This window comes from Fukomys damarensis, unplaced genomic scaffold (assembly GCF_012274545.1).
Source record: "Fukomys damarensis isolate Sample0158 unplaced genomic scaffold, DMR_v1.0_HiC HiC_scaffold_17, whole genome shotgun sequence".
Lineage (NCBI taxonomy): Eukaryota > Metazoa > Chordata > Mammalia > Rodentia > Bathyergidae > Fukomys > Fukomys damarensis.
Window position 1 is genome coordinate 60,040,639 of NW_022900929.1, and position 26,147 is coordinate 60,066,785.

Below are 26,147 nucleotides of genomic sequence, written 5' to 3' on the forward strand. Positions count from 1 at the left end.
ATATATAGTGATCCTTAAAGGATGCACTCAATCCATGGCTCTGTGGATTTAATCATATTTAGAAATAGAGAGTTTGTAGATGTAATTGCAAATCTTGTGATAAAATCATGCTGGATGTAGGGGGGCTGCTTAAATCCAATAGGACTGGTATCTTCACGGAAGGAGAACCCCACGTGAGACAGAGACACACAGGGAATAGGCCACTTGTTGATGGAAGCAGAGGTCTGAGTGGTACAGTCACAACCACGGAACACAAGGATTCCTGTAACTTCTAAGAGCTAGGAAGAGGTAGGAAGAGTTCTCTAAAGTCCTCAGAGGGAGCATGGTCCAGACCTGCACCCTATTTCCAGAATTGTGAGAGAACAAATTTCTGTTTTTTATTCCAGCCAGGTAATTCATAACAGCATCCCTGGGAGACTTACAACATCTACAGTAATATAAAGGGAAAAAAGGAATTGAGATGTGTTATATATGCACACCAATTCCCTACAATGAATGTAATCATTAGGCACTGCAAACATGTACTAATAACAGTTTAGGAATTAATAAACCAGCACTAATGCATTATTATTAAAGTCCATACAGCACTCAAACTTTTTAGTTTTTCCATAATGTCATTTTCTCTTTCTGTATCCCATCCAGGATATCACATTACATTTAGTTGTCTTATCTCTTTAGGCGCCTTTTAGCCATGACAATTTTTTCAGATTTCCCTTTTTTTTGATGATTTGAAAATTTTGAGGTGTAGTGTTCAGGTATTTTGTAGAATGTCTCCCATTTGGGATTTCCTGATTTAAATTTGGGTTATGAGACTTTGGGAAGAAGACCGCTGAAGTAAAGTTCTCTTTTCACCTGCCATATCCAGGATTTATCACCGTAAGTGTTAGCCATGATCACCTGGTGAGGTGATGTATCGGTTTCTTCCTTGTGAAGTTTTTCTTTTTTACCCCTTTCTATATTGTACCTTTTGAAGGAAATTGCTATACATACTTTCAGCACTTAAGGGGTAAGGAATTTGTATTACACCTCCTTGAGGGTAGAGTAGCTACAAAAATTATTTAGAATTCTTCTGTGTAGGAAGTTTGTCTATTTTCATTTATTATTTAATTATATCAGTATAATTCATGGGTACTTATATTATGCTTTGAGGTATAGTCCATACGTTATTATTATTATTGTTTTTATTGTAGTTATTATCACTTTTAAAATGGTTTGAGCTTTGACTGATGTGAACTCCTTCGGTTGGCTCCTATGTCTGTTTGGATATACTACATCATTGCAAGGTTTTGTTTTTGTATTTTTGAGAACTTTATTCAAGGCAGTATAAGTTGCTCTGAGCTTGTTTTTTGTGTTTCCTACTGCCTTAGACCTAGAATCAACCATTTCTGCATGCAGCCCTGGTTCTACTAATTGGAGAATATAACTAAAATCTCTTGCAGTTGGTGTGCCTGTTGCTACTGGGCCATTGTTGTTCTTGTTGACAAAACAACAAGAAAATAAATGTGTGTGTACAAATTTGTATAAATATACATGTGTATAACTACATCTTTATGTAAACATTTCTGTGTATATTAAGCTAAATAGAAGTTCATGCTGATGTTTCCAGCTCTAATCCCTTACCATGTGGATCATTTTATTTTAATTAATTAACTAGTTTATTTGTTTTTGTGAGACAGCCTCACTATGTAGTTTAGGCTAGTCTTGAATTCACTACTTAGACTAGGCTGGCCTGGAACTTATGGCGATCCTTCTGCCTCAGCCTTGGGAGCACATTACAGGTGTGCACCACTACACCTGGCCACATGGATTATTTTAGGTTCTTCCCTTGCTTATCTTTAAACTCCCATATGAATAATGACAAGGAGCCTTGTACCATTCTCCATTGATCTACTTAATTTTTAATTCCAGTATCTATTTATAGAAATTGTTAATAGAATTGTTAACTCATAATTCCTATGAGGTACGTTATTAGTTAAAATGCAGTGCTTGATGTACAATTTCTTTTGATTGTAGTTTTATATCCTCTGCTTATTTTGTTACTGAGGTCAACAACTTCCTCCCCACTGCTATTAGTGAGGTTGTTTTATACATTTTTAATACAGTTAGATTGTTTTCATATAATTTGCATTTTACTCTGGGATTCTAAACAAATCATACAGTTTTGTGTATTATAGCTAAACTTACATAAATGTCAATTTTGTATTCACCTTTCTGAAACTTGCTTACTTTATATCCTTAATATTATGTTTCTATGGCCTAAATATGCATCACAAATTTTGTGTTTTAATGGCTTTTTTGTATTTAATTACATAAATATACCAGGTTTTCTTAATCTGTTTTTCTATTAATGATCACTCTGATTGGGCTTTGTTTTTGATATATTTCATTTTCTCCATGAATTGTCCATGCCTAACTTTCCATGTCCTTGTGTAAGACTTTGCACAGAACATATAACTGAAAGTGAAATTGCTGGAACATGTGGCATGTACATTTTCCACAAATGGTCTGTTTTCCTCCAGTGCATTTTTACTCATCTCTCCACTTTCTTTGCATCCCTTGGTGTCGCTCATTTTACATTTCTGATAGTCTGATGGGTATGAAAATCATCTTTCCTCATTATCAGAGGTCACGCAGCCAATCAGGTCACATTCTGAGCAACTAGAAACAATTTGGACAGATTGTTTTGTTTTGTTTTGTTTTGTTTTCATCCTAGAAGCTATTTGTTGCCATTTCTAATAATTTTTAATGTTATTTTTAAAGATGTCTGCTTATCCAGGATTTATAAAAATGTTTTGCAATCCAGCTGCACCCAAATTTGCTGTTCCAGAGTCTGTCATAAAGGAAACCATATATCCACAATATGAGGTAATGTAGTGAATGAGTTTTCCATATTATTATTGATATTTAATAATTGAATTGTATGATTGCTTATGACATTGTATTATAAATTGTATTATAAATTGTCAGACAAGTATTGCCATGGACAGGATTGATTGGATAGCATGATATGAATTTAATATATGTAATTACTGTATGTATGTATTATATGTAGGTATATGAATATATGTCTGTATATTTACAAAATTATAATTTTGTGTATTTATAGAAAATGTGACTAGCATATATTTCTTTAGAATGTTATACTCATCCATGTTACTTTAGCCAGTCAAAAAAAATTCTGTTTCATATTTTATATAACCGAGGCTATGAGATATAAAGCCACATGACTTGTGTACAGAATATTCATGGCATTTTTAATTTGCTTTCTTTTTGGTAATTGAAGAAAATAGAATGTCATTTATTACAACTTAGATAATAATTATCACTGTAGATTCTGGGATACTTGGAGATTAATTTGTACTGAGAAGTCTGCTTACTTATGAAAATATTTATAATGAAAATGCAGTTAGTTTGGTAGCTTGCTTGCTTCACATTTTACATTTTTAAAAGAGCTTTGAGGTTTCATTCATTCTTCACGCAGTTGAGAGCTAAGGTCCTCTCTCCATTTCATAGGGGATGGATTACTGTGCCAATTAATCTTAATTGTCAGCTTGACTCTGTAAGAGATTGTGGGAGAGGCGGCTGGGCTGTGAGGGCACTAACCTCATCCACAGGGGCTTCCACTGATGACTGCATAACTGAGTGGGCTAGGAGGATCTGGGACCTTCTCGGAGGACTAAGATCATGGTGACGCTTTGTGGTCCCTGGCTCCTTCCTTTCTTGCTTTTCCCATGCTCTTTGCTTCCCAGATGTCATGCCCTCTTTCATGATGTTTCTATCCTGGAGCCAAGAGCCATCGCTGAAAGTTCTGAAACCATGAGTCAAATAAATCTTTCCTTTGAGTTGTAAGTGTCAGATATTTTGTCCCAGCAACAGAAAAGCTGAACAATGCAGTTACATTCAATTGTGACACCGAACAACTAATTGGAAGATCATCCCTTTGCTTTTGAAGTACGGATTAGGTTGATAACTTTGATGGTAGCTGCATAAATGCTATTATTATATAGTACATACCAGTACCGGACACACTCATTTGCTGGGCCCTTGTTCTGACACTCCAACACAGAGCAGATCATCTGGTTATTCTTCAACAGTAGTGGGATTTCTATCTATCTATTTATTATTATTATTATTATTATTATTATTATTATTTTGTTGTTGTTGTTGTTGTTGTTGCAGTACTGGTGGTGGAGCTCAGGACCTTGTGTTTGCTAGGCAGACACGGCACCACTGAGCTACATCCCTGGCCCTGGGATGTTCCTTTGATTGACTTCTGCATTGCCTCTCAGCCAGACTAGTTTGTAGTCCACCGATGTGCTATAGCCTGGGTGAAACACTGTCTCTGGAACCCTTTGCTTTTAAAAGTGAACTTCTTCTTAATGTAATGTTTGTTAACCCTGATATAACTATTAATCTGATTCTCCTTTTTCCTCTCAAGAATGTTTGCTTACTCTCATTTTGTTATCCTGCCTTTAAATTAGAAAAGCAAATGAAGAAAACAAAAATATCATCTAATTATTCTTTGTTAGACAATTCTGTCCATTTTTGGGTCAATTTTCTTTCATTTGGATCTTTCCCTTTTTGTGCCTCTTCACTTCTTTCTTTTTTATTTTATTTTCTTCTTCCTTCATATTTTTTCTCTTACAATTAGTTCAGTAAAAATGATCATACATCAATTTTTAATATTTACAAGTATTTTACTTGAACAGTATTTCAGGCAGCTTACTAAAATTCATATATCAGAAATGGACAAAACAAAATGTTAAAGAACAATAAGGAAAACATAGCAATAGTAACAGTAACACCCTGAGATCAGATGAACACAAGAAATACAGTGCATTTATTCTATTTTTTTTCTTCATTGGTAGTTTTTAGATATTCAGTACATTTGCATTCATCATTGAGATCTTGTACCTTTACATGATGTGTCTTGGTTCTTATTTTTTCCCCTACCCCTTTCCCCTCCCTTCACCCCCTCCCACCCTTCCCTATTTACAAAGACTTTGTTTGCATTTTTTCCTTTTCTGTTATTTTTCTATTCCCTTTGTACCTTTCACCTACCCCCCACTTCCGTACATCTTTAGACCATTGCACAATATCAGTTATACATTTTGATTCTTATTTACACTTTCAGTTTCTCACACCAGAGAAACTATTCAGTATTTATGCATGTGTCCTATTAATTTCACTTAAGATTATGTCCTAAATGTGCATCCACTTAGCTATAAATGTCTCTAGTTTCTCATTTTTTAGGACTGAGTAGTACTCCATTTTATATAAATTTTTTTTAATACCGGGATCAAACTTGGGTCCTTGTGCTTGCGAGGCAGACCGCAGAACCACTGAGCTAACTCCCTGGCCCCCGCCACATCTTCTTTATCCAGTCTCCAGTTGATGGACAGATAGGCTGTTTCAAAGTTTTAGCTATTACAAACTGTGCCTCTATAAACATGGGTGGGCATATATCACTGTGGTATGATTCTTTTAATTCTTTTGGGAATAGCTGGATCAAATGGGACTTTTAATCCTAGTTGTTTAAGGTATCTCCATATTGATTTCCACAGTAGCACCAGGCTTCACTACCATGAAAAATGAAGGATTCCTTTCTCCTCACACCCCTCCAGCATTTGTTACTGGTTGATTTCTTGGTAGCAACCATTCTTTCTGGGTGAGGTGGAATCTCAGTGTTGTTTTCGTCTGCATCTCTTGAGTGACCAGTGATGTTGTACATTTTTTCATATATTTATTTGCTACTTTTACTTCTCTGTCTGAGAAATGTCCATTCATTTCAGACGGCCAGTTTTGAATCGGGTCTTTATATTTGTGGGTCCTGATTCTTTTTGAGTTCTTTATATATTATAGATAGTAGACCTTTGAGGAACAGCTGGTAAAATTTTTTTTCCCACATTGTAGCTTGTCTCTTAGCTCTGTCTGTGGTTCTTATACTGCAGAAGCTTTTAAAAAAAGATGGGATCCCAGTTGTTGATTCTTTTTTTTAAATAATTGTTTTCATTGAATTTATTGGCACGTTTTAGGTATATAGTACAGTTACATTCATCATTGGGATCCTATACCTTTACATGACAGGTCTTGGTTCTCATTTTTCTCTATACCCCTGTCCTCCCCTCACCCCCTCCACCCTTCCTTATTTACAAATACTTTGTTTCCATTCTTTCATTTTCTCATATTTTTTCTTTTCCCTTATTTCCTTTCCCCTACCTTTCCCACTTCCCATACACCTTTAGCCCGTTTCTTCCTATTTCACAATGTCAATTACACTGTAAAGTATTTGTAAATAGCAAGGGAGGAGGGGGTGAAAGGAGGGCAGGGACAAGGGGACAAAATGAGAAGCAAGACCTGTCACGTAAAGGTACAGGATCCCAATGATAAGTGTAACTGTACTGTATACCTAAAATGTACCAATAAACTCAATAAGAGAAAAAAATACATTTAATGGGTTTAATGATATGCTTTCATTTTTATGTAGCATCTTTCTTTCATTTGATCTAATAAAGACTGATTAACCAGGGTTTTTCAATGAAACTTTCGTCCATGTGTTCCCTCCAGTTTTACTAACAGTTTTTATTTCATGAGATAAGAAACTTTTATTTTTATTATGAGCTTTAAATTTGTTAATTTATAATTTTTTCTCCATTAATTTTAAATTACTCAATTTGACTTATTTAAATAATTTAAATTACTCAATTTGAATTCTACTCTGGCATATCAAACCTGTCTTTTATGTTTTGTATTTTGGAGCATTTTATTTGGGTTTTGATTTTTTTGTTTTATTTTAAATATACTTTATAAGTAGCATACACTTAATTTGGTCTTACTAGTATTATTTTGTAGTTGCAATTTAAAATATGTTGTCTTTTGTTAAGCTATCATTATTTAATTGTTGCATTTCTAATGGCAAGGCCTACTAAGTATTTAACAAGTTGTAAAAAAACAAACAAAAAACAAAAATAAAAACAAGGTGGGCGTGGTGGTGCATGCCTGTAATCCCAGCACTCGGGAGGCTGAGGGAGGAGGATCGCTGTGAGTTCGAGACCAGCCTGGGCTACATAGTGAGTTCCAGGTCAGTCTCAACTACATAGTGAGACCCTGTCTCAAAAAAACAGAACAAAACAACAACAACAACAACAACAAAAAACCAAAACCAAGTTGTACAAGTGGAATTTCTTGTAGTAAAAGTTTAAATAATGAAGATGAATATTGCCTAAAGAACATTTTCCATCTTTAACAGTGCTCTTTAGTTCTCTTCCTGAAGTTAACCACTTTTAAATGCATTCTGTGTTCCATTCAGAAATTTCCATTGTTATTTAGGTCATGCAAATTAATGTTTTTACAGAAATGGAATCATAATTTATGTTATTCTGCATCTTATTTTAAAAAATACACTACAGCATATATCTTTACACACATATTTTTCTGTTTGGAATTTCTGGTCCAAATATACGTATGTTGGAAACCTTGGAAGATGAGTACGGACATTTGCATTTCCCTGTTTTTTTAAAAGTGCTGACCAATAATTTTATTTATATAAGAAAAATGTGTACAGATGCCTTGAGCTAAAAAGAGAAGGTTAATAACACCAAATATTAAAAACTATTACTTTAATGCAAAAGTTTGCTAAATATGCATTTGCATAAGTAGGGGTAGCATCCATGGAATCTTATCCTCTCTCTCACTTGAATCTGCTGAGAGGATCTTACTGGACTGCCAGAATCTACAGCTACCATGCGCCCCAGGGCCATACTTCCTTTGGTCTGCTCCCAGCCAGTGACTAAACATAAGCTTGTTACTAGAGTTGATCCATTTCTCCTTGATGTGGGATAGCTCTGGCTCAATACCTTCCATCTGCCTAAGGCATTCTTTCTCAGGACTGCTCTGTAGTCTGAAGCTCTTCCCCCACAATGCTCTCTCTTATCCCTTTTCTCAGATATCAGAACTGCATTATGGTTGGAAGTTTCCCCCTGCCTCTTACCTCTCTTTATCCTTTACCAGTGGCAAGTGCTTCTATTTGAGATGACAGTAGGGAGTCTGTTAGATAGATGTCTACATCTAATTTTTGTAGCTGTCTTATTTTTTGCTTCTAACAACCACATGAATTTTTCCATCTCAGTTTATAGAAATGTGTGAATATAGGGAATTAAGAGTAGGCAAAATTTTTGGAAAAGAGGTAGAAATTGTAGCAAGAATTGAATTAGTGAGCACTAGTGTTCATGGAGTAACCCACTAGAAATGAGGTTCAAAAGAAAATCAGTACTGGAGGCTATCTGTTCCTACTGTTCAGGAGTAAAAGGATCCAATAAATCTTTCCAGCTTGAGATAACTCAGGCTCATTAGTTCTATTCACAAGAATGGAATCAGCCTTTTCTTTAAAGACTCTGGACTCCAGGCTGGGAATTTAGCTCAGTGGTGCCATGCTTGCCTTGCAACTGCAAGGTCCAGAGTTTGATCTCTGGTATTGGAAAATATTACAAAACAAAGACTCCTGGTTCCTCTAAATGGGAAGTGGTATTCAGATATCTAAATGAATTTTTGCTCCAGTTTTTACAATAAATTTAACTTACTACATATTGTGATTTCTGGCATTTTTTAATCTTACCAGTTATGATTTCAACTGTTCTATTTTCTCATTTTATTTCTTATGATTTTGACTGTGACTTCTATTTTCTCCTTTAATTTCTTTACTTAAACTTATCTCTAAAGGAATAGCATGGTTTAACTAATCATGAATCTACTAGGTTGTCAAATTAGGTCTTCTAGTTGTTTCTCTATGTCCCAATCATTAATTATAACATAAAATAGTGCATTTAATAATAATTATTATCGTAGTAGTTTATTTTGGCAACCATAAACATACCTGTATTAAAACTTAGTTGGCTGATAGAATTTAAAGTTAAGGATATTAAGGAAATTTTCATTCCAATTTACAATTAGAATACTTCCTTATATTTGACAACGAATACTTATGGACAATAAATCCTGATAATGTCTTGTTCATAGTCCTGATGTTGATATTCTAAGTAAACTCATTGCTAACCTACAAGAATCATATGATCAGTGATCACTTCTCACATTAATGATGCCAGAAATAATATAGAATTGTCCATTTGGCTACCCCAGTGCCGAAGACAAATTGTAGGTTTTGGCCAAATGCTAAGGGTATTGCTGTATTTTAATCCATTTTTGGAAAAGGTTTTCTAGAATTCTGTCCTTTCCATAGGTTTTTTTTCTTTTAGTAACATTATTGTATTATGAAGTAACAGTGACCATAGGTTTTTAAAAAGTATTTTACAGTATAGTTTAAAATTTTATTTTTTAATTGCAGAGTGTTCAACTAAGCAAAATTTTAACTAAGAAATTTTTAGCTGACAGCAAGGAAAGTGTCATTCTGTATGATAATAGCAATTTTAAGGTATGTATGATTTTCATTTTGAAGGGTGGGCTGGTTAATATGTCTCCTTACAGTTTGGAAATTAATTCTTTTAATTCCAAATTTACTATGTGATGCTTCCTTATTCTGGGAAATGGCTTAGACTAGTCAATTTCTTTGTAGAGAACACATTTCTTTTTTTCCTCAAATACGCTGTCTTTATCACACTCAGAAGAAAGTATTCATTAATCATTAGGAGAATGTGCCCTGTGATTTTTTCTAAAATTCCCAGCTTTTCTGCTCATTCTTGCCTAGGACTCAAGTGATTAATGGAACATGTTTATGAGCCTTTTGAACAAATGGCAAAACTGATTATGGCCATATAATTGGATAAGACTCATAGCTGTAAGAGGTGACTAGTTGCATGCATACTCATGACTTCAGAATCATGAGAATGTGTCCAACTAAGCTTATCAAGTAATAAACATTATTAGATGGAAAGGAAATAGTGATTGAAAGAAGAGTCATGACACTTACGTAACTGGCTTATTAGTGCCCTGAACTTTGTGGGTAATGAGAAATTGTTTTATTTTTGTTTCATTAGTTCTTGATGATATCACAGTAGTAAAGGCCACATAGTAGAGAGAATTAGGGCCCAGAAACAAATCAAACCCTTTCCTGGTCAGCTAACTGGATTACATATGATTCTGTGTACCTCCCTTGTTGCTCCCTACAATCAGAGAATATGAACTCTTCTTTTGGAGAGGGCTGTAATGTTTTTCATGTGGTCACTGTTTTACTGCCTTTTCTGTAGCACTTGTCAAATACTTGTCCTCATGTATGTTTGATCTTTTTCTTCCTCCCTATCCTAGGTCCTATCATTCACATTCACTGTTTTATCTACAGGACCTAGACCAGTGACTGTCACTTACAATACTCAAATCAAGTGACATTTTCTAGATTGGAAAACCATTTGCATTTTCTAGATTGTAGTAGGACAACTTGCACCTATCACATATTCTGAATTTTAGTAGCTGCCCTTTCCAACTATTCTGCTATAGTTTTATAACACAGGTATGACTATGTCACTCATGTCTCGACAAAATTAATAACTGCTCCTCCCAGAAAAAATGAAGTCAGAGTGCTAACTCAAGCTCAGTACATGATCTCAGCTGTATTTCACTTCCTCCCACTGTACTGACTCTTCTGTGTAAGCTGCACAAACCCTGTAGTTTGCCTGTGCCTTTCCTGAATCAGAGCCCTTGTGGACTAAGATTACTGTCCTGACATTGCTTAGTGCTTGTTGAAACTGTTCCCTTGACCTACTTTGTTCTCAGCCTCTTCACAGGCTGTGGAAAGGCTGCTGCCTTCACACAGCAGCTCTAATGCTACCTCTTCTTGCTGCTCTGTCTGGGTTTCCACCTGTGCAAATTCCCTTCTCCCTCCCCCACATTTTTTTTGCACTTGATCCATACCAGTTTAATAGTCATCGCCACAGTTGCTTTGTCTTAAAGATATAGCTTTATTGCTGTTCTCACTATCACACTGTTTGAGGCCATGAAACTTAGCCCTTTCTTTGTACCTTTCAGTCTGGAATGGTATTGCTTTCCAGTTCTGTTAAGGTAATGGCACCGGTCTCGGTTCCATTAGAGTAAGTGGTCTTATTATTTGTGTGTATTCCCTGAAGTAAAAGGTCAGCTCATGATAGAGGTAACTGTTTAGCGGCCCATTCACACAGACCTGTGTCACTCATATTAACTGGGGAGCTTTGCACCAGAGCACTGTGCACATAACAGGTGCTTGATATTTGTTATTTCGAGTCGAATTTTAAAAATAGGATGATCCTCATTATTACACACGTTGCTAAGTTATTTTGCAGATTTCAGGTTTTTCTCTATGAAGGCAGCGATTTCAAAATCAGTAAGAAACTACCTTTCAATTATTCTGTATTTCACTAATTACATAAATAGTTATCATTAGCAAACTGTCACATGATATTGTAGCTTACCAAGTAGTGCTCTGATTAATGTATATTTCTCATTTGATTATTTCACAGTCTTTCTTACTAAGAAAATGTCTATCATTTGAAAATATCCAACATTTAAGTACACCATCCGTACAACTGAAGGTATTGTGACTTTCCAGTTTTTACTGTCCAAAAGAAGTATTTACAGTTCTAACAATAATAAACACTTTAAGCTTAAAAAGAAAAACTCACAAATATGTTCTACACTCTGTTCCCTATTCTAATTGCATTTTCTGTTAAATATAGTTTCTTGAGATGGAGGAATATAGAAAGTCAAAGACAGTATTTCTGCTGTGCTTTAAATACACAACTAGCTTATATGAATTGCTGTTTGGAATTTGGGTCAGGCAGGGAATAATAAATCAAAAAACAGAAATGATTTTTCTTTCGTTTTTAATATGAGAGTTTCTAAAATTATATATAATTGTTACAACGTAGTTGTAATTATGAATACTTTAATATTAAATAATAATATAATTAAATATTAGGTTGATTCTATAATTATTAGATTAAATAATAAAATAGGATTCTGTTACTGTTCCTTAAGCTTCTAATTATTGAATTAAAGTTATTGTAGAGCATATGTAAATAGTTTTGTATAGAAATTTAATGTTAAAGTGCTTTTAATAATAGACTCAAACTGATTTTAATAGAATAAGATATTATAATAGTCTTTAACCCTTTTAACCGGGTTTTTCCATTAAAAGGAAAAGTAGAATATCTACTTTTTGGATATGTAGAGGTCATTTTCTCAATAACAATATATAAAATCATGATATGCATCTGTTTTGTAGCGTTCATAGGTAGTTAACAATCACATGACCAGATTACATTGCATGATGTAACTCAACCACCATAACTTTATAATTTGATTTTTCAGTAATTTTAAGAATATATGGTTTAAGCAAATTTCAATAAAATGTCCAAACTCATTAATAGAAACTGAAACTGAATTAATTTTAAAAGTAGATCAACTAAATTGATTATATATATCTATATATATATATATTTTAACCTGTTTTTCCTTATAAAGAGAGCAAAATCCGCAGTTGAATTGAGGAAGAAGGAGGCCATTGCACCAACAGAAATCAAGGATGACATGCAAAGCAACATGAAAGCAGTGATGTTCCAGAAAGCAAAGGCGTTGGAGCACCAGCTTGCTAAGGGAAATAAAACGGAGGAGCCTCCCACGTCCGTGAAAGAAAATATAGACGCCATCTTAGACACCATTCAGGAAGAACACAGTTCAGAAGATCTGTCGCGCTCTCTCGTTGAAGCATCAAAACAAGAAGGCATTAGTTACATTGTTTATCCCAAGAAAAAGAAGATGAAATGGAAGAAAGCACTGAAATTTGAAAAATTTACAATTGTATGTAAAGAGTTATCTAAACCTCCAAACTTGCTTACAAGGTCTGTTCAGTCTTTTATTTTTATAGTTGAAGAAATATATTGCAGTTTTGGCCTTAATTTTTAATTTTACCTAATGAATATATTCTTTTTTTTCCGTCATTGAACATCTGCTAAACTAAAGGATCAATCCTTCATTTAAAAAAAAATACGGATGTTTCATAGTATAAATATGTGGTTGGTTCAAACTATAAAGTGTAAGACATAAAATAAGACTCATCAATTTGATGGATGAATGATGTCTCTCAGTGTAAAGAAAATCTAACAACTTGTTTGTTAAAGTGATTTAGTTACATAAACCAGTCCTTGCTCCAAATAAGTATCACCTGTTCAAAAATCAAAATAGCTTGCTGGAATTTACCCATTTTCAAATTATAAATTTTTATTGAATTGAGTAAAGAATATAGACAAGTTTTTTTTGTATGCAGTGAGCCCCTTTTTCAGGGATAAACCCACAAAAATAATTTTCTCCTTAGATGGAGGTAATAGCAGTTTGAATATTTAAAAATATGGAGGGACCTAAAATAATAACAACTGAAATTCCATGTATGTTCAAGTTTCAATATTTAGGACGTAACTTTCTCATAACGAGAGTATCTTTAGTACATATAGTTTCCAAAAAAGCTCTGGGATTTATTTCTCTTTAGATATCTCATGATTGTTAAAGTTTATTGAACTTACACCTTTTTGAGAAGTAATGACTTGTTCCCTTCGTTGTTATAAAGAGATGGCTGGCTCTGCAGAGGGTTTACCATGTTCTGTTGTCGTTGATGACTTAATCTGTCTGAGAAGCCTGGGGAACAATACTTCATGAGTGTGAAGGACAGAGTGGGACTCAAGCCAGTGGGAGTGGAAAATGTCTCACAGGTCCCAAGTTCTTCGTATGCTATATGGGCTGAAGTTTCCCTTGAAGCAAAAGTAGTATCTAGAAGCTTTGTTGACGCATTCTTAGCAGGTTTTGGGCAGAGTTTTCTAAATTAACAGATGTTTTAGATCAGAATCAGAAGTTTCTTTACATGTATTTGATTTTTAAAAATTGATTTCAAAGTATTATGAGCTTTGTCCATCCTGATAAAGGATACATTGCCATTTCTGCTATGACCTAGGTAACTTCTATCTAGATCCGAAGATGAAACACATGAAACGCTGCTGCTGTCAATTGTTGTACTGCCCATAGTACAACATTTTCAGTCTGTTTTGCCATTTTAAGAGATTTATTTGCCTTTTCATGCCCTAATTTAATATTTGTGTATGCTGCCAACAGGCTTCATGGAAATCAGAGTATAAGTCTTTTGGTGGAAGCAAGTAAAGCAATTGTGGTGGTATTTATTCAGCACTACATTAGTGGAGCTTTCTTATTTTCTTTAAAAACTTTAGAAAAATTGAATTCTCTGTCTGAGAAATATTTTTTGAAAATTTGTTTCCTGTTCTGGAGGTTGTCACTTCCCTTTGTTGATTGTTTCCTTTGCTGTGAATAAGCTTTTAAAATTTAATATAATCCCACTTACTGATTTTTAAAAATTTGATTTCTTGTGTATTTTGGGTTCTGTTCAGAAAGTTCTTGCCTTCATCTGTGAGTTCAAGAGTTTTACCTAGTATGACTTTTCCAGCAAGTTCAGTGTTTCTGGTTTAACATTAGATTTTTGATCCATTTTGATTTTAGATTAGTACATGATGAAAGATATGGATCTAGATTCAGTCTTCTGCAAGTGGATAGCCAGTTTTTCCAACATCATTTATTAAAGAGGCTGTCTTTCCTCCTGTATATGTTTTTGGCCTCCTTGTCAAAGATCAAATAGCTAAATGTGCCTGGAGTTGTTTCTGTATCCTCTGTTCTGCTTCATTGATCCACACATCTGGTTTTATGCCTATACTATGCTGTTTTAATCACTGCAGCTTTGAAATATAACTTGAAATCTGGAATTTGCTCTTGTTGCCTAGAATTTGTTTTGCTAGTCTAGGTATTTTCTGTCTCCATAGAAATTTTAAGATTATTTTCTCTAATTCTGTTACGTATGTTTTTATCATTTTGATTGGGATCTCAATACATTTATATATTACGTTTGGAACTATGAGCATTTGGACAGTATTGTTTCTTATCTAGGAACCAGGGGATAACTTTCCATTTCCTTATATCCTGTCTGATCTCTTTTTTCAGAATACTAAAGTTTTCATTGTAAAGGTCTTTCACTTCCTTTGCTAGTTTAATTCTTAAGTATTTAACTTTTCTTCAGGCTATTATGAATGATACTATTTTTCTTATTTCTTTCTTGCTGGTTTCATTATTGCTGTGCAGAATACTACCTATTTTTGTGTGTTGATTTTGTGTCCTGCTACTTTGCTAAATTTATTACTTTTTGGAGTCTTTAGGTAGATTTAAAAATTTTTTCTATTTAAAGGTTTATGTTGTTTGAGAATAAGGGTAGTTTGACTTATTTCTTTCCTACATATATCCATTTTATTTCTTTCTCTTATCTGATTGCTCTGGTTAAAATTTCAAGTACTATATTGAGTAGGAATAATGTTTGTGGACATCCTTGTCTTGTTTCTGGTTTTAGAAATAAAGCTTTCAATTTTTCCCCATTTAATATTATGTTGGCAGTAGGTTCATAGTTTTTTTTTTTTTTAATCACATTGAGATAGGGCCTTCTAGTCTTATTTTCTTCAGGCTGTTTATAAAGAATGGATGTTGGATTTTGTCAAAGGTGGTTTTTTCCCCCATCTGTTGAGATGATCATCTGAATTTTGTCCTTGCTTCTGTTTATGTGATATATTACACTTATTGATTTGTGTATATTGAACTATCTTTGCATCCCTAGCATGAAGCCTATTTGGTCATGATGTACTATCTTTTAAAATGATTTGTTGAATTCTCTTTGTTGGTCTCTTGTTGAGGATATTTGCATCAATATTCTTTACTGAGATTGGCCTTTTTTGTTTTAGTTGAGTCTTTGTCTGGTTTTGCAATTAAGGTAATGCTAGCTTCCAGGAACAAGTTTGGTAGTACTTTTTCCGCTTTTAATTTTATTAAAGAATTTGAAGAGTATTGGCATTCGATATTTCCTGAAGCTCTTGTAGAATTCAGTGGTGAGTCAATTAGGTTATGAGCATTTCTTTTTTTTTTCCACATTGAATTTATTGGCACATTTTAGGTATACAGTACAGTCACATTCATTATTGGGATCTTCTACCTTTACACTACAGGTCGTGGTTCTCATTTTTCCTCTTGTCCCTGCCCTCCCTTCACTCCCTCCATCCCTCCCCATTTACAAACACTTTATTTCCATTTTTTCATTTTCTCATATTTTTTCTTTCCCCCTATTACTTTTCCCCTACCCTTCCAACTTTCCCTACACCTTTAGCCCCTTTTTTTCTATTTCATATTGTCAATTATCTCATTAGGATCTTATGTACTATTATAGTTTTTCACACCAGAGAAACTATTCGGTGTTTGCACATGTGTGACTTATTTATTTCACTTAGGAATATATCCTCAATATGTATCCATTTTCCTATGAATGAATCTAATTTCTCATTCTTTATGGCTGAGTAGTATTCCATTTTATAGAAAAACCACATCTTTTTTTTTGAATAGTTGATTAAAAGATTCATTTTATTTTTATTTTTTTTCTCATTGAGTGTATTACTACATAAACCACATCTTCTTTATCCAGTCTCCAACTGATGGGCAAATGGGCTGTTTCCAAGTTTTAGGTATTACATACTGTGCCACTATAAACATAGGTGCACGTATATCACTGTCTGAGCATTTATTAGTTGCTAAGTTTTTAAAATTACTTCCTCAATTTCATTTTTATTGGACTATTCAGGGGTTTAATGTCTTCTTGGTTTAGTTTTGGTAATTCATATATATCTAGGAATCTATCCATTTTTTCTGGGTTTTCAAATTTATTGAAATATAGGTTTTTGAAGTAGTTACTAGTAATTTTCTAAATGTAATGATGTCCTTTGTAATTTCACCTTAAATAATAATAAATTAGAGACATTTATAGCTAAATGGATGCATATTGAGGCCATACTCATAAGTGAAATAAATAGGTCACGTATGTGTAAAACTGAATTGTGTCTCTGTGTGATAAACTGAAAGTGTAAATGAGAACCAGAATGTATCGTTTATTAATTTGAACTTGCTAACTCAGAAATATCCTTCTTACCCTTTTATATACAACCTTTAAGCTTACTGAGTCACAGACATTCTTGGTTATTTCACTTTTGGTTAGGAGTGGGCTGCACATTACATGTTCTCAAATATTAAGTCAAATCTTGAGTGTGGAGAGTAATTCCCGCAGAGGGCCAGTTTAGCTGCTTAAAGACTCAGACTCATGCATTTCCCTTGAGTCCCCTGTGGTCTCAGTCCTGGTTTCTGAGCCCACCATTTGTTGCAACATCCCCAAAGAGTGGCAGAATTTACCTGTTCTCCCTACCCCCAAGCAGAGCACATATTTTCCTTAGTTGTTTTTAGTCCTTCACTAGGAGCTCTCATCTGGAGTATTTGGCTTTCATTTGTTTCTGTGCTTCTGTAAGAGCTAGAGGCAGTTGTGTTCCAGCAAGAAGGACTATGAACTAGGGACTGGCTATTTCTATTCCACTTCCTGTTCAGTTAGGTCTTTGGTGGCCAGGCCAAACTACTTAATTTATTTTACTGTTTGTTTTCCCATTTGGAAGATAAGGAATTTATCTAGATTATTTTTGAAATAACTTGCAGCTCAAAGATTCCAGGATTCTGGTACTAAAACTGACCTTATTCCTACACAAACTGCGCGTACTGAGCACAACATTTAAACTGTGTAAAATTTCTGTTTCCGCAAATAGTCTTACAGCTCATCGCCAGCTAATTATGTGTACACATCTTTCAACTTGAGAGACTAGCTTTCTCATTCTGGCATGTAAAGTAGGATGTTAACTTAATTTGGTTTCTTCAAACAAGAAACCATGAACTGTACTCATGGCTATGAAAACATTGATCTAGTCTTGCAATACATGAAGAATATTTTCCTTTTGGTATGGAAGTAAATAGCAAGTCCTCTTTTCTGATCATTTAGGAAGATTTGCACTTTAATTTCATTGATATGGGACTAACTTTTTCTTATAAAATTTCACTGTTTGCATTTGCTCTTCACATTATTCTAGAAAGTTGTGGTGTTCTTGTTCTTTCCTTAAAATATATTTATTTGATATAAAAAGAGTACATACATTGTGTGAAAAATTTAGAAAATACATTAGTGCTAGCATTAAGTCACAGTGAACATATTTTTGGATGTTTATGAGGGAATATATTTTAACACATCTGTATGTATATGCATGTATATAGTGGAAAATGTGCATTTGTGTATCTATATAGAAAGCCTAAAATTAAACACATCAAACTGCTGCAGTCATTACACAGAGTTGGTGGGTAGGTAGAGACTTTCAGCTTTTCACTTTATAAACTTCTATATTTGATTTTTTTTCTAATGCACATATATCTGTAAGAATCTTGGCCTGAGACCATCTAGCAGTGGACCTACTAGAACAAGGACCCATTGTGTGATAATTTTCTTAGAATACATAATAGGAGTTTATAAACTTCATAACTGAATGATGTATAGATTGAAGTAGCACAGGCCAAGTGGAAATCTCTGGAACTATATTCATCCCCTCCCACTAACTTCCACAAAGACACTGGGGGAAATTACAGATTAAGTGCACCACTAGAGACTTGAAAGATGAAAGTGGGAATTCCTACCTCATCTCCATGTTATTCTCCTGCTTGGCCAAAACAAAATCCAAATAGCTTGTAGAACTTGACTGTAAATTATTACAAATTTAACCAGGAGGTGTTGACAATCAAACTTTAGTGTCAGATATGGTAGGTATATTTACTGAAAAAAAATTCCTGGCATCTGGTTTGCAGGTGCTGACCTGACATGCTTTCTTTTCCATTCCTATAATTTAGGAAATAAGGGGAAGTTTACATTTACATAGCAGAGGCGAGAATTTGTATCCTAACTGTCACCTAACACAATCCTGCATAATGTCTAGGCTGAACTCCAGAGTAAGTAGACTGTAACTTCCCCAGTCCCATTACATCCACTATTAGTTAGTTTCAGGCCAAGACTCTTTCTAGCATTTGGCTTGCATAATTCCCTAATTTGACTTTCATAATTCACTAATGGACTTCGATGGCACCCAAAGTAGATTTTGGTGACTAAGCCTAAGTTTAGGGACAGTGTCTAAAGACCACAGAGATTTTTTTTTTGAACTTTTGGAAAGTTTTTAGAGTGAAAGGAATTTCACTCTAAGCACCTGAATCACATGACAGTAACTTTTCTCAGTGGCCTGGCTTTCCTCTCAAGTGAGAGGTTGCAGACTGCAAACTCACTTAGGTCTGACAGCTCAGTAAGAGGTGAACCCACATTATACCAGTTAGGTTTGCTTCTAGAAGACTCAGAGGTTTCTCACCTATGTAAGTTAAAGAATACCTTTCTAAGATGCCTGTCTCTCTGAGAGTTTGTGGTGATTTAGTTACTACTACAGAGCCTTGCAAGTTAAAATTCTGTTACTATCTTTCCATCTCTGTGGTTTGTCGTAATTGTGTCTTCCATGAGGCAAAGTGATTTTAGCTGGAATTTCCATCCCAGAATTTTATTATTCCCATTTGGATTATGTCTTAGACACTTTCCAAGTTACTGAAACATAATATCCAACACTCACAATTTAAAGGGGGAAAAATTTGTTTTGGTTGAGTGCATCACTGGTTAGCTCCAAGGCAGGACACGATGGCAGAGGGACATGGAGGAAAAGCATATTTATTGCATGGTGGCCAGTAAGTAGAGAGAGTCAAGGTGTAAAATTTTCACCTGTATTTATGTCTGCCTGCGTGTTCACACCTTACGTTTCAGCATCAATAGCATCATTACCTTGGTGTACAAGATTGGATATTTAACAGGTACTTCAACTATTCCTTTGGTCTGAAAGAAGTATTCAATGACTGCACATTGTTTTTAATCATTATTGTTCTACTAAGTGGTAGCTACTTGAATTTCCAGTGGATTGAGCTTTATCTAGACATCCCTTGCTAGTACTGATCATAACTTGAGAAGTTTGGATGTTACCACATACCATGAACTGTACCTGTGTCTAATTTTACCTTTCTGAGGAGGAGGTTATTCTAAAATCCTTTACATGCGTCTTTCCTGAGTCCTCTCTATACCGATTGCCACATCCGTCTGGCCCTAGTAGTAAGTGGCACTCTCAGCTTAGGATATTTTGGGATAGTATGATTCAGGAGAAATTTAGAAAGTTGGGGATATATGGAAAACACAAGTGATGATAATGCAGCATCCTTACTCCCCTTCAGAGAGCACACAAAGAAGAGTTGTATAGAAAAGGTTTCCTTGAAGGAAGTAGTGATCTTTGGTCAATGGTCATAGCAGTTTGACATGCTCCTTCATGAAGGAGCCAGAGGAACAGATATCATGACTTGATTTTCCTCTTTCCCTTCACTGAAATTCCTAATTGGACACAGTGAATGAGAAAACAAGACAAGGGAATTTATGGATATAGCCTGTACAGATTATTTTTCAAGGCAGTGATCAAGGTGGAAAATGGTGGCATTAAATATAGAGTGCAAACAAAACACTACACACAAAAGTTCTTTATGGGACGACATTTGGTCAGGAATGTGAAGCCAGTCAGAAGGGCTAGAAAGTGCAGTATGCATGAAGATCGTTCTGTATGATGTGCCTGAAGAATGGGGAATGGAGGGGAGAGTAGTGGTATCAGAGATCTATGTTGTGTCCTCATCGTGCGGGACTCCACAGGCTCAGTGATAAGCTTGATTTGTGTTCTAAGTATTAGGAGAAACTTTTGGAGACAGTAACACAATTTTCATTTCTAAAACACCTATTGAATGTCCTATGGAGGACAACAGATTGTTCAGTGGGCAAGGGTAGAAGCAGGGAATTGAAAAGTTATTGTACTCCATGCAGAATAGATGATGATGGCTTGCAGCACTAACATGTGAAGAGAGATGGAGAGTGTAAGAAAGTAATGGAAGGGAAGAAAATGGACTTTTCTTACCTCATCTACTAGTGTTTAGCCATTAGTTTTTCTTATAGTGTATACTGAGTAAATACAGAATGATAGCTTTGAAAATGTTTTATTCTTCCACTCCACTGTGATTATCCTGTCCTGGGTAGTGTAGTGCCAGACATACCATATATGTTAATAAGATGAAAGCCGTGTTGCCAGTGAAGAATTTTAAGAGAAGAATCACAATTTGCAGCATTTGAAAACATACTCTGTATTATCTAATTTGGTGGTTCACTGGAGAACTGTGAGGTCTGGGGTGTTTACTCTGTAGTTTGATTTTTATCAGCTCCTTCATTATTCCTACTTTTTTTCCTTACAGGGTCTTGTTATGTAGTTCAAGCCGGCTTTGAGCTCTCTATGTAGCCCAGGCTGGCCTCAAACTCTCAGAGATCCTCCTGCCTCTGCCTCCCAAATGCTGGGTTTACAAGCCCTTCTCACTCCTAGCTATTCCCGCTTCTTTAATTTCACACCTTGTATGTCCTCTGGGGTGGTATTTCCTTCTCCACATCATATTTACCTTTTTAATTCCATATCATAATTCCACTGGTAGAGGTTATAGGGTATAGAGTATAGAGGGTGTGAATTAAACCTAAAAGAACTGTCCCAGTATTTCAGTACTCTGGAAGAATACCTCTTTAGAAATAGTCAATTTTGCTTTTATAAACTTGACAGAGATTCTTCATTCAGTGTTATAATTTTAATGAATGAAAAAGTAGACAGGTTACATAAAATTAGCATGTAATTTTATTTTGATAACAGAGAACTAGTAATTTTGTGTGTGACTAAGTTGATTTATTGACTTGAAGGATCATGTTTCTATAATTTAAAAGATTGCTCCTTTTAAACCTAGGTCACAATCTCAAGGAATACTTCCTGGACAAAAGAAATATTTTCTCAAAGTTCCCTTATATGAATGTCTAACTCGGAGTCCCAGCTTACCTATGGCTCTAGAATTTGATAAATTTGTCAAAAGGAAGGGAGAAATGGTAAAACATAGTGACCCTCACATGCAGGTTTGTGATACACTCTTTAAGGATAAACTTCAGAAAACAGCCACAAAGGTTGTTGAAATGCCTGAAAAGAGAGACCTCCCTGAAAGCACAGAACGGCCACTGAAAGTACAATTAAATGATTCTTTAGAATGCGATCTCCCACCAGAGGCCATAAAACATTATGAGTCTGAAGTGGAAATCTTGACTGAAGAAATTAATGAGAGGAAAACGTTGCCTGCATTTGCATATTGTAGACGTGGGGCAATTTATAGGAAACTGGGCAAGTTACAGAGTGCCATGAATGATCTACAGGAAGTAAGTTTTATGTAAAAGGCCAATGTTCGCTATTTGCATTGCTTTTAATTATATAGTATTTTAACTGGAATTTTGAATAATGAATTATTATTGTATTATAGTATATAGGATTGTGAAATACAATTATTGGCATTTTCAAATAATTAGTATTAAAACACTAGATGTTTCCTTGTTGGATTGGAGGTTTTATATTATGCATATGCAAAACATGGGGATAAATAGTGTTTGAAAAATTTATTTAATAAGATCTTTTCCTTTGACAAATCAACTTTTACTGAATTTAAATATATGTTTCCTAGGCTATTCTCTTAGAGCCATTGTTCCTCAATGCCTATTGGCACCGGCATTTTATTTATCTTTTTGAAGACAAAATTAATGAGGCTTTGGATGACTTGAATTATATAAGCAAATATAATAAAAATAATGCAGGTGGGTTGTCTGGGGATTCAGTTAAATTATGTGTATTTTTAGTATCAATTTTTGTCATTTATGGTTATAAAAAGATACATAAATCAATAGATATGTACAAATGCTGTGACTTTCCCCAGATAAATTGTTTATTCCTAGTATTGTAAATGCAGGCTTCAGACAATCCTGTATTATTATCAGAATACTCATCCTGGGTTGAAATGTTCATTGAACTGTTGTGCTCATCTCACAAGAATATGAACTTAAAATTCTAGTTTTAGAATTATGGAAGAATTACAAATCTTTTGACCACAGATCTTAGAATGAGAGTTGTAATATTTCTGGGATTTCTTGGTTGGATTAAATCGATAACCTTGCCATATGTAAAAAATCCTCTAATCAAGTCAAACCACTAGACATGGAACTTGTAGGAACATAAAAATGTCAGTCACCTTTGTAGCCCAGCACACCACATACTCACAGATGTAATATGAGCTTAATAAATGTCTTTGACCAATACTAATCTCTCTACTAAAATTCCATGAAATTTTGTGCCATCAAAATCTTTTTACTAATATCACTAAAAGATAACGAAACATTTTAGACAGGTAAAAAAAGGTAATATTTGTCATTTCAAATTGAGAGTACTTTTAGTCACAAGATTATCTATTTGAGAACAAATTTGGCATTATTGAAATTTTAGAAAATTAAATGACAATTGTTTGAGACTACAATTTTGGAGGGAAAGTTATTAATTTGAAAAACATGCTTGAAAGAATTGTTACGCTGAATTTTATTTTTAATTTTTTTTACTAGATGTGTATTTGTCTAAGGCTGAAATTTACAGGAAAAACAACAACATTACTTTGAGTATTCTAAACTATACGCAGGCAATTAAGTGCACACCCACAGATGCTGATATCTATTTCAGGAGGGGAGAAATGTATGAAAAAGAGAACCTAGTACTTGCCATTGATGACTTTTCTAAAGTAAGCTTTATCATATATAATGTTGCTATTTTAGACCACGATATTCTTATGCTAATAGAACATGGCACGTCCTTAAGAAAGTCTCTTAATATAGTGTATACGATCAGAATTATTTTGTTGTAGGGTAGAACATAGAGCTTTTCTTGTTGAGTATGTGGTGGGTGTTGGGCTACAAAGGTGACTGTGACATTTTTATGTTCCTACAAGTTCCATGTCTAGGGGTTTGATTTGATTAGAGGATTTTACGCATAAAATAGCTTGCTGTTGTTGGATAAAACCTTCTGTAGCCATCTGTTCATTTGTTCAGTGATTTAATTAAACTCTGACATTTCTTTCTTAAGGAGTTATTTAGTTTACCTATTTGTGAGGATGCGTTATTTAAGTCCCCCACTATGATTGTATTAGTGTCTGTCTGTCCTATTATATCAATTAGTTTTTATTTTATGAAATTAGGTTCACCTCCTTCTGGTGAATATAGAGTTACAATTTTTTCTTGTTATACCATTCCTTTTATAATATATAGCAACCTTCTTTGTCTCTTATTAGTTTTGTCTTATCCACTTTGTATGATATTAGGAGAGCTACATTTGCTTGTTCTGGCTCCAGTTATATGAATAGTTTTCCATCATTTCATTTTTAGTCTTTTTCTCCCTTTTGAGAATGAAGTGTGTCTCTTACAGGCAACATCTAGTTATTTTTATTTTTTATTTTTTTGCTTAATATGCCAATCTTTCTTTTGATTATGCAGTTAAGACCATTTATATTGAGTATTATTTTAAAAATTATTTCATTGTATTGTATTTTTGGGGTGACATTTCTATTTTTCCTTTTAAGTACTCATTCCATGAGATATTTTTTTTTCGTTTGGTCTCTTTTGTGATACTGCTCTTCCTTTTTTTTTTTTAGAATTACCTCAAATATTCTCTACCATTCAGATTTGTTGGTCATGAATTTCTTTAGATTCTGTTTGTCATGGAAAGTTTTTATTTCTCTATTTATTGATTTCAAACAATAATTTTCTAAGATATAGTAATCTGGGTTGACAATTATTTTCCTTTAGGATTTGAAAAGTTCTCTCCAAACTGTCCTGGCCTTTAAGATTTATTCTGAGAAATCTGCTGTTATAGGCTTACCTCTCTTTGTAAGTTACTTGGTGTTAGTTTAATAGCTTTTAATATATCTTTCTTGTTCTGAATTTCTGGGATTTTAATCGTGATGTGCCATGGAGAGTTTCTATTCTGGTTGTGTTTATTTAGTGTTTTAAATGCCTTGCTTACCTGGATATCCATTTTCATCTCTAAATTTGGAATGTTTTTTAGAATGATTTTGGTGTATACATTTTTTATACATTTAGTTGCCTTCTCTGCCCCTTCCTTGACATCTGTAATTCTTAGGTTTGTTCTTCTAGAATCATCTGAGAGCTCTTTATGGATATTATATCCAAGTTATAAACTAAACTATAAAAATCCTATGTTAGAAGACCTAGGCAGTGACTTTGGGGAAGGACAACCTGACAAGTCAGTGTAAGACAGTGTAGAAACAGAAATGATATCACTCATGTACAGTTGCTCACAAACATGTGCCTCTTACACACACTCTGAAATAGGAAAACTTAGGTTTTAATAATAGTTTGTATATATAAGCAAAAAGAGGGAGGATTGAAAGAATTGTAAGTGTGTGAGAAGGGAATTGAGGAAAGAATGGGGTGTGGATTATAGTGCACAGTGAAATAGGATACAGGGAGATTGGGTCCAATTAATATCCTAACAGCAACATTAATTTTAAAAAGTCTATGAAACAACCCTTGTTGAGGGGAACCTAGTGTGATACCTTAAGATACAAGATACAACTTTAGATTAATTTTCATGGTTGATGTATAAAAGAGAGGAATAGAGAGCGTTAGTGTGGACCAGAGATCTTCTGCAGGCAGAGCCAGCCAAGGCCCCATCCCAACTACAGCAGCTTGGTCACATAAGCCCAAGCCAAAGGCCCACCCAGCAAAGAGCTGCAAAGGTGCACAAGCATCAGCCAGAGGCCCACCCCAATACCACCAGTAAGTCCATAGAAACCCTACCAGAACCTGCTCAGACACCAGGGACTGAGGTGCACCGACCCCAGTCAAAGACTCTCCCAGACAACAGCTACATAGGGGAGCAGGCCATAGCCAGAGGCACAACTACATAACATCCCAAGTGTGCACAGGCCCCAGCTAGAACCCAGCTTAGACAACAGGTCAGCTCAGGGATCCAGAAGGCCACCATTCTAAACCCAGGATTGAATGCGCTGATGAGCAGCAGAGGAAAGGCCACTCGGTGGCTTGCTGAGAATTGAAGACCATTGGGTGAGCAAAAAGTTGCCCCAACAAAGGTGCTGAGGGCTGCTCCGTTGAAATGAGAAGACACGGAAAGGAGTCCCAAAACCAGACTTCCAGATCACCTAAAGACCCAAAGGGAAATGAGATGGAACAATATGATACTCAACCACAACAAAAGAGGACCTGGAAAAAATGAAATCAGAATAATTTCTCAGAT

General features: G+C 34.7%; 1 protein-coding gene across 8 annotated transcripts in view; it reads left to right on the plus strand.

Annotated features, from left to right (window-relative positions):
* The window catches only part of Ttc6 (tetratricopeptide repeat domain 6), a 132,930-nt gene that overhangs the window by 46,004 nt on the left and 60,779 nt on the right, over window positions 1-26,147 (plus strand). For 7 of the 8 annotated variants that reach the window (XM_033765146.1, XM_010632654.2, XM_033765145.1 and 4 more), the window contains 7 exons: window positions 2,761-2,865; window positions 9,341-9,427; window positions 11,442-11,513; window positions 12,445-12,821; window positions 21,763-22,219; window positions 22,519-22,648; window positions 23,444-23,616. In XM_033765146.1, the coding sequence (XP_033621037.1) occupies window positions 2,761-2,865; window positions 9,341-9,427; window positions 11,442-11,513; window positions 12,445-12,821; window positions 21,763-22,219; window positions 22,519-22,648; window positions 23,444-23,616 (1,401 nt within the window). Of the gene's footprint in view, window positions 1-2,760; window positions 2,866-9,340; window positions 9,428-11,441; window positions 11,514-12,444; window positions 12,822-18,824; window positions 18,874-21,762; window positions 22,220-22,518; window positions 22,649-23,443; window positions 23,617-26,147 lie in introns of those variants that run through there. The other variant, XM_033765148.1, reaches the window with a different exon arrangement.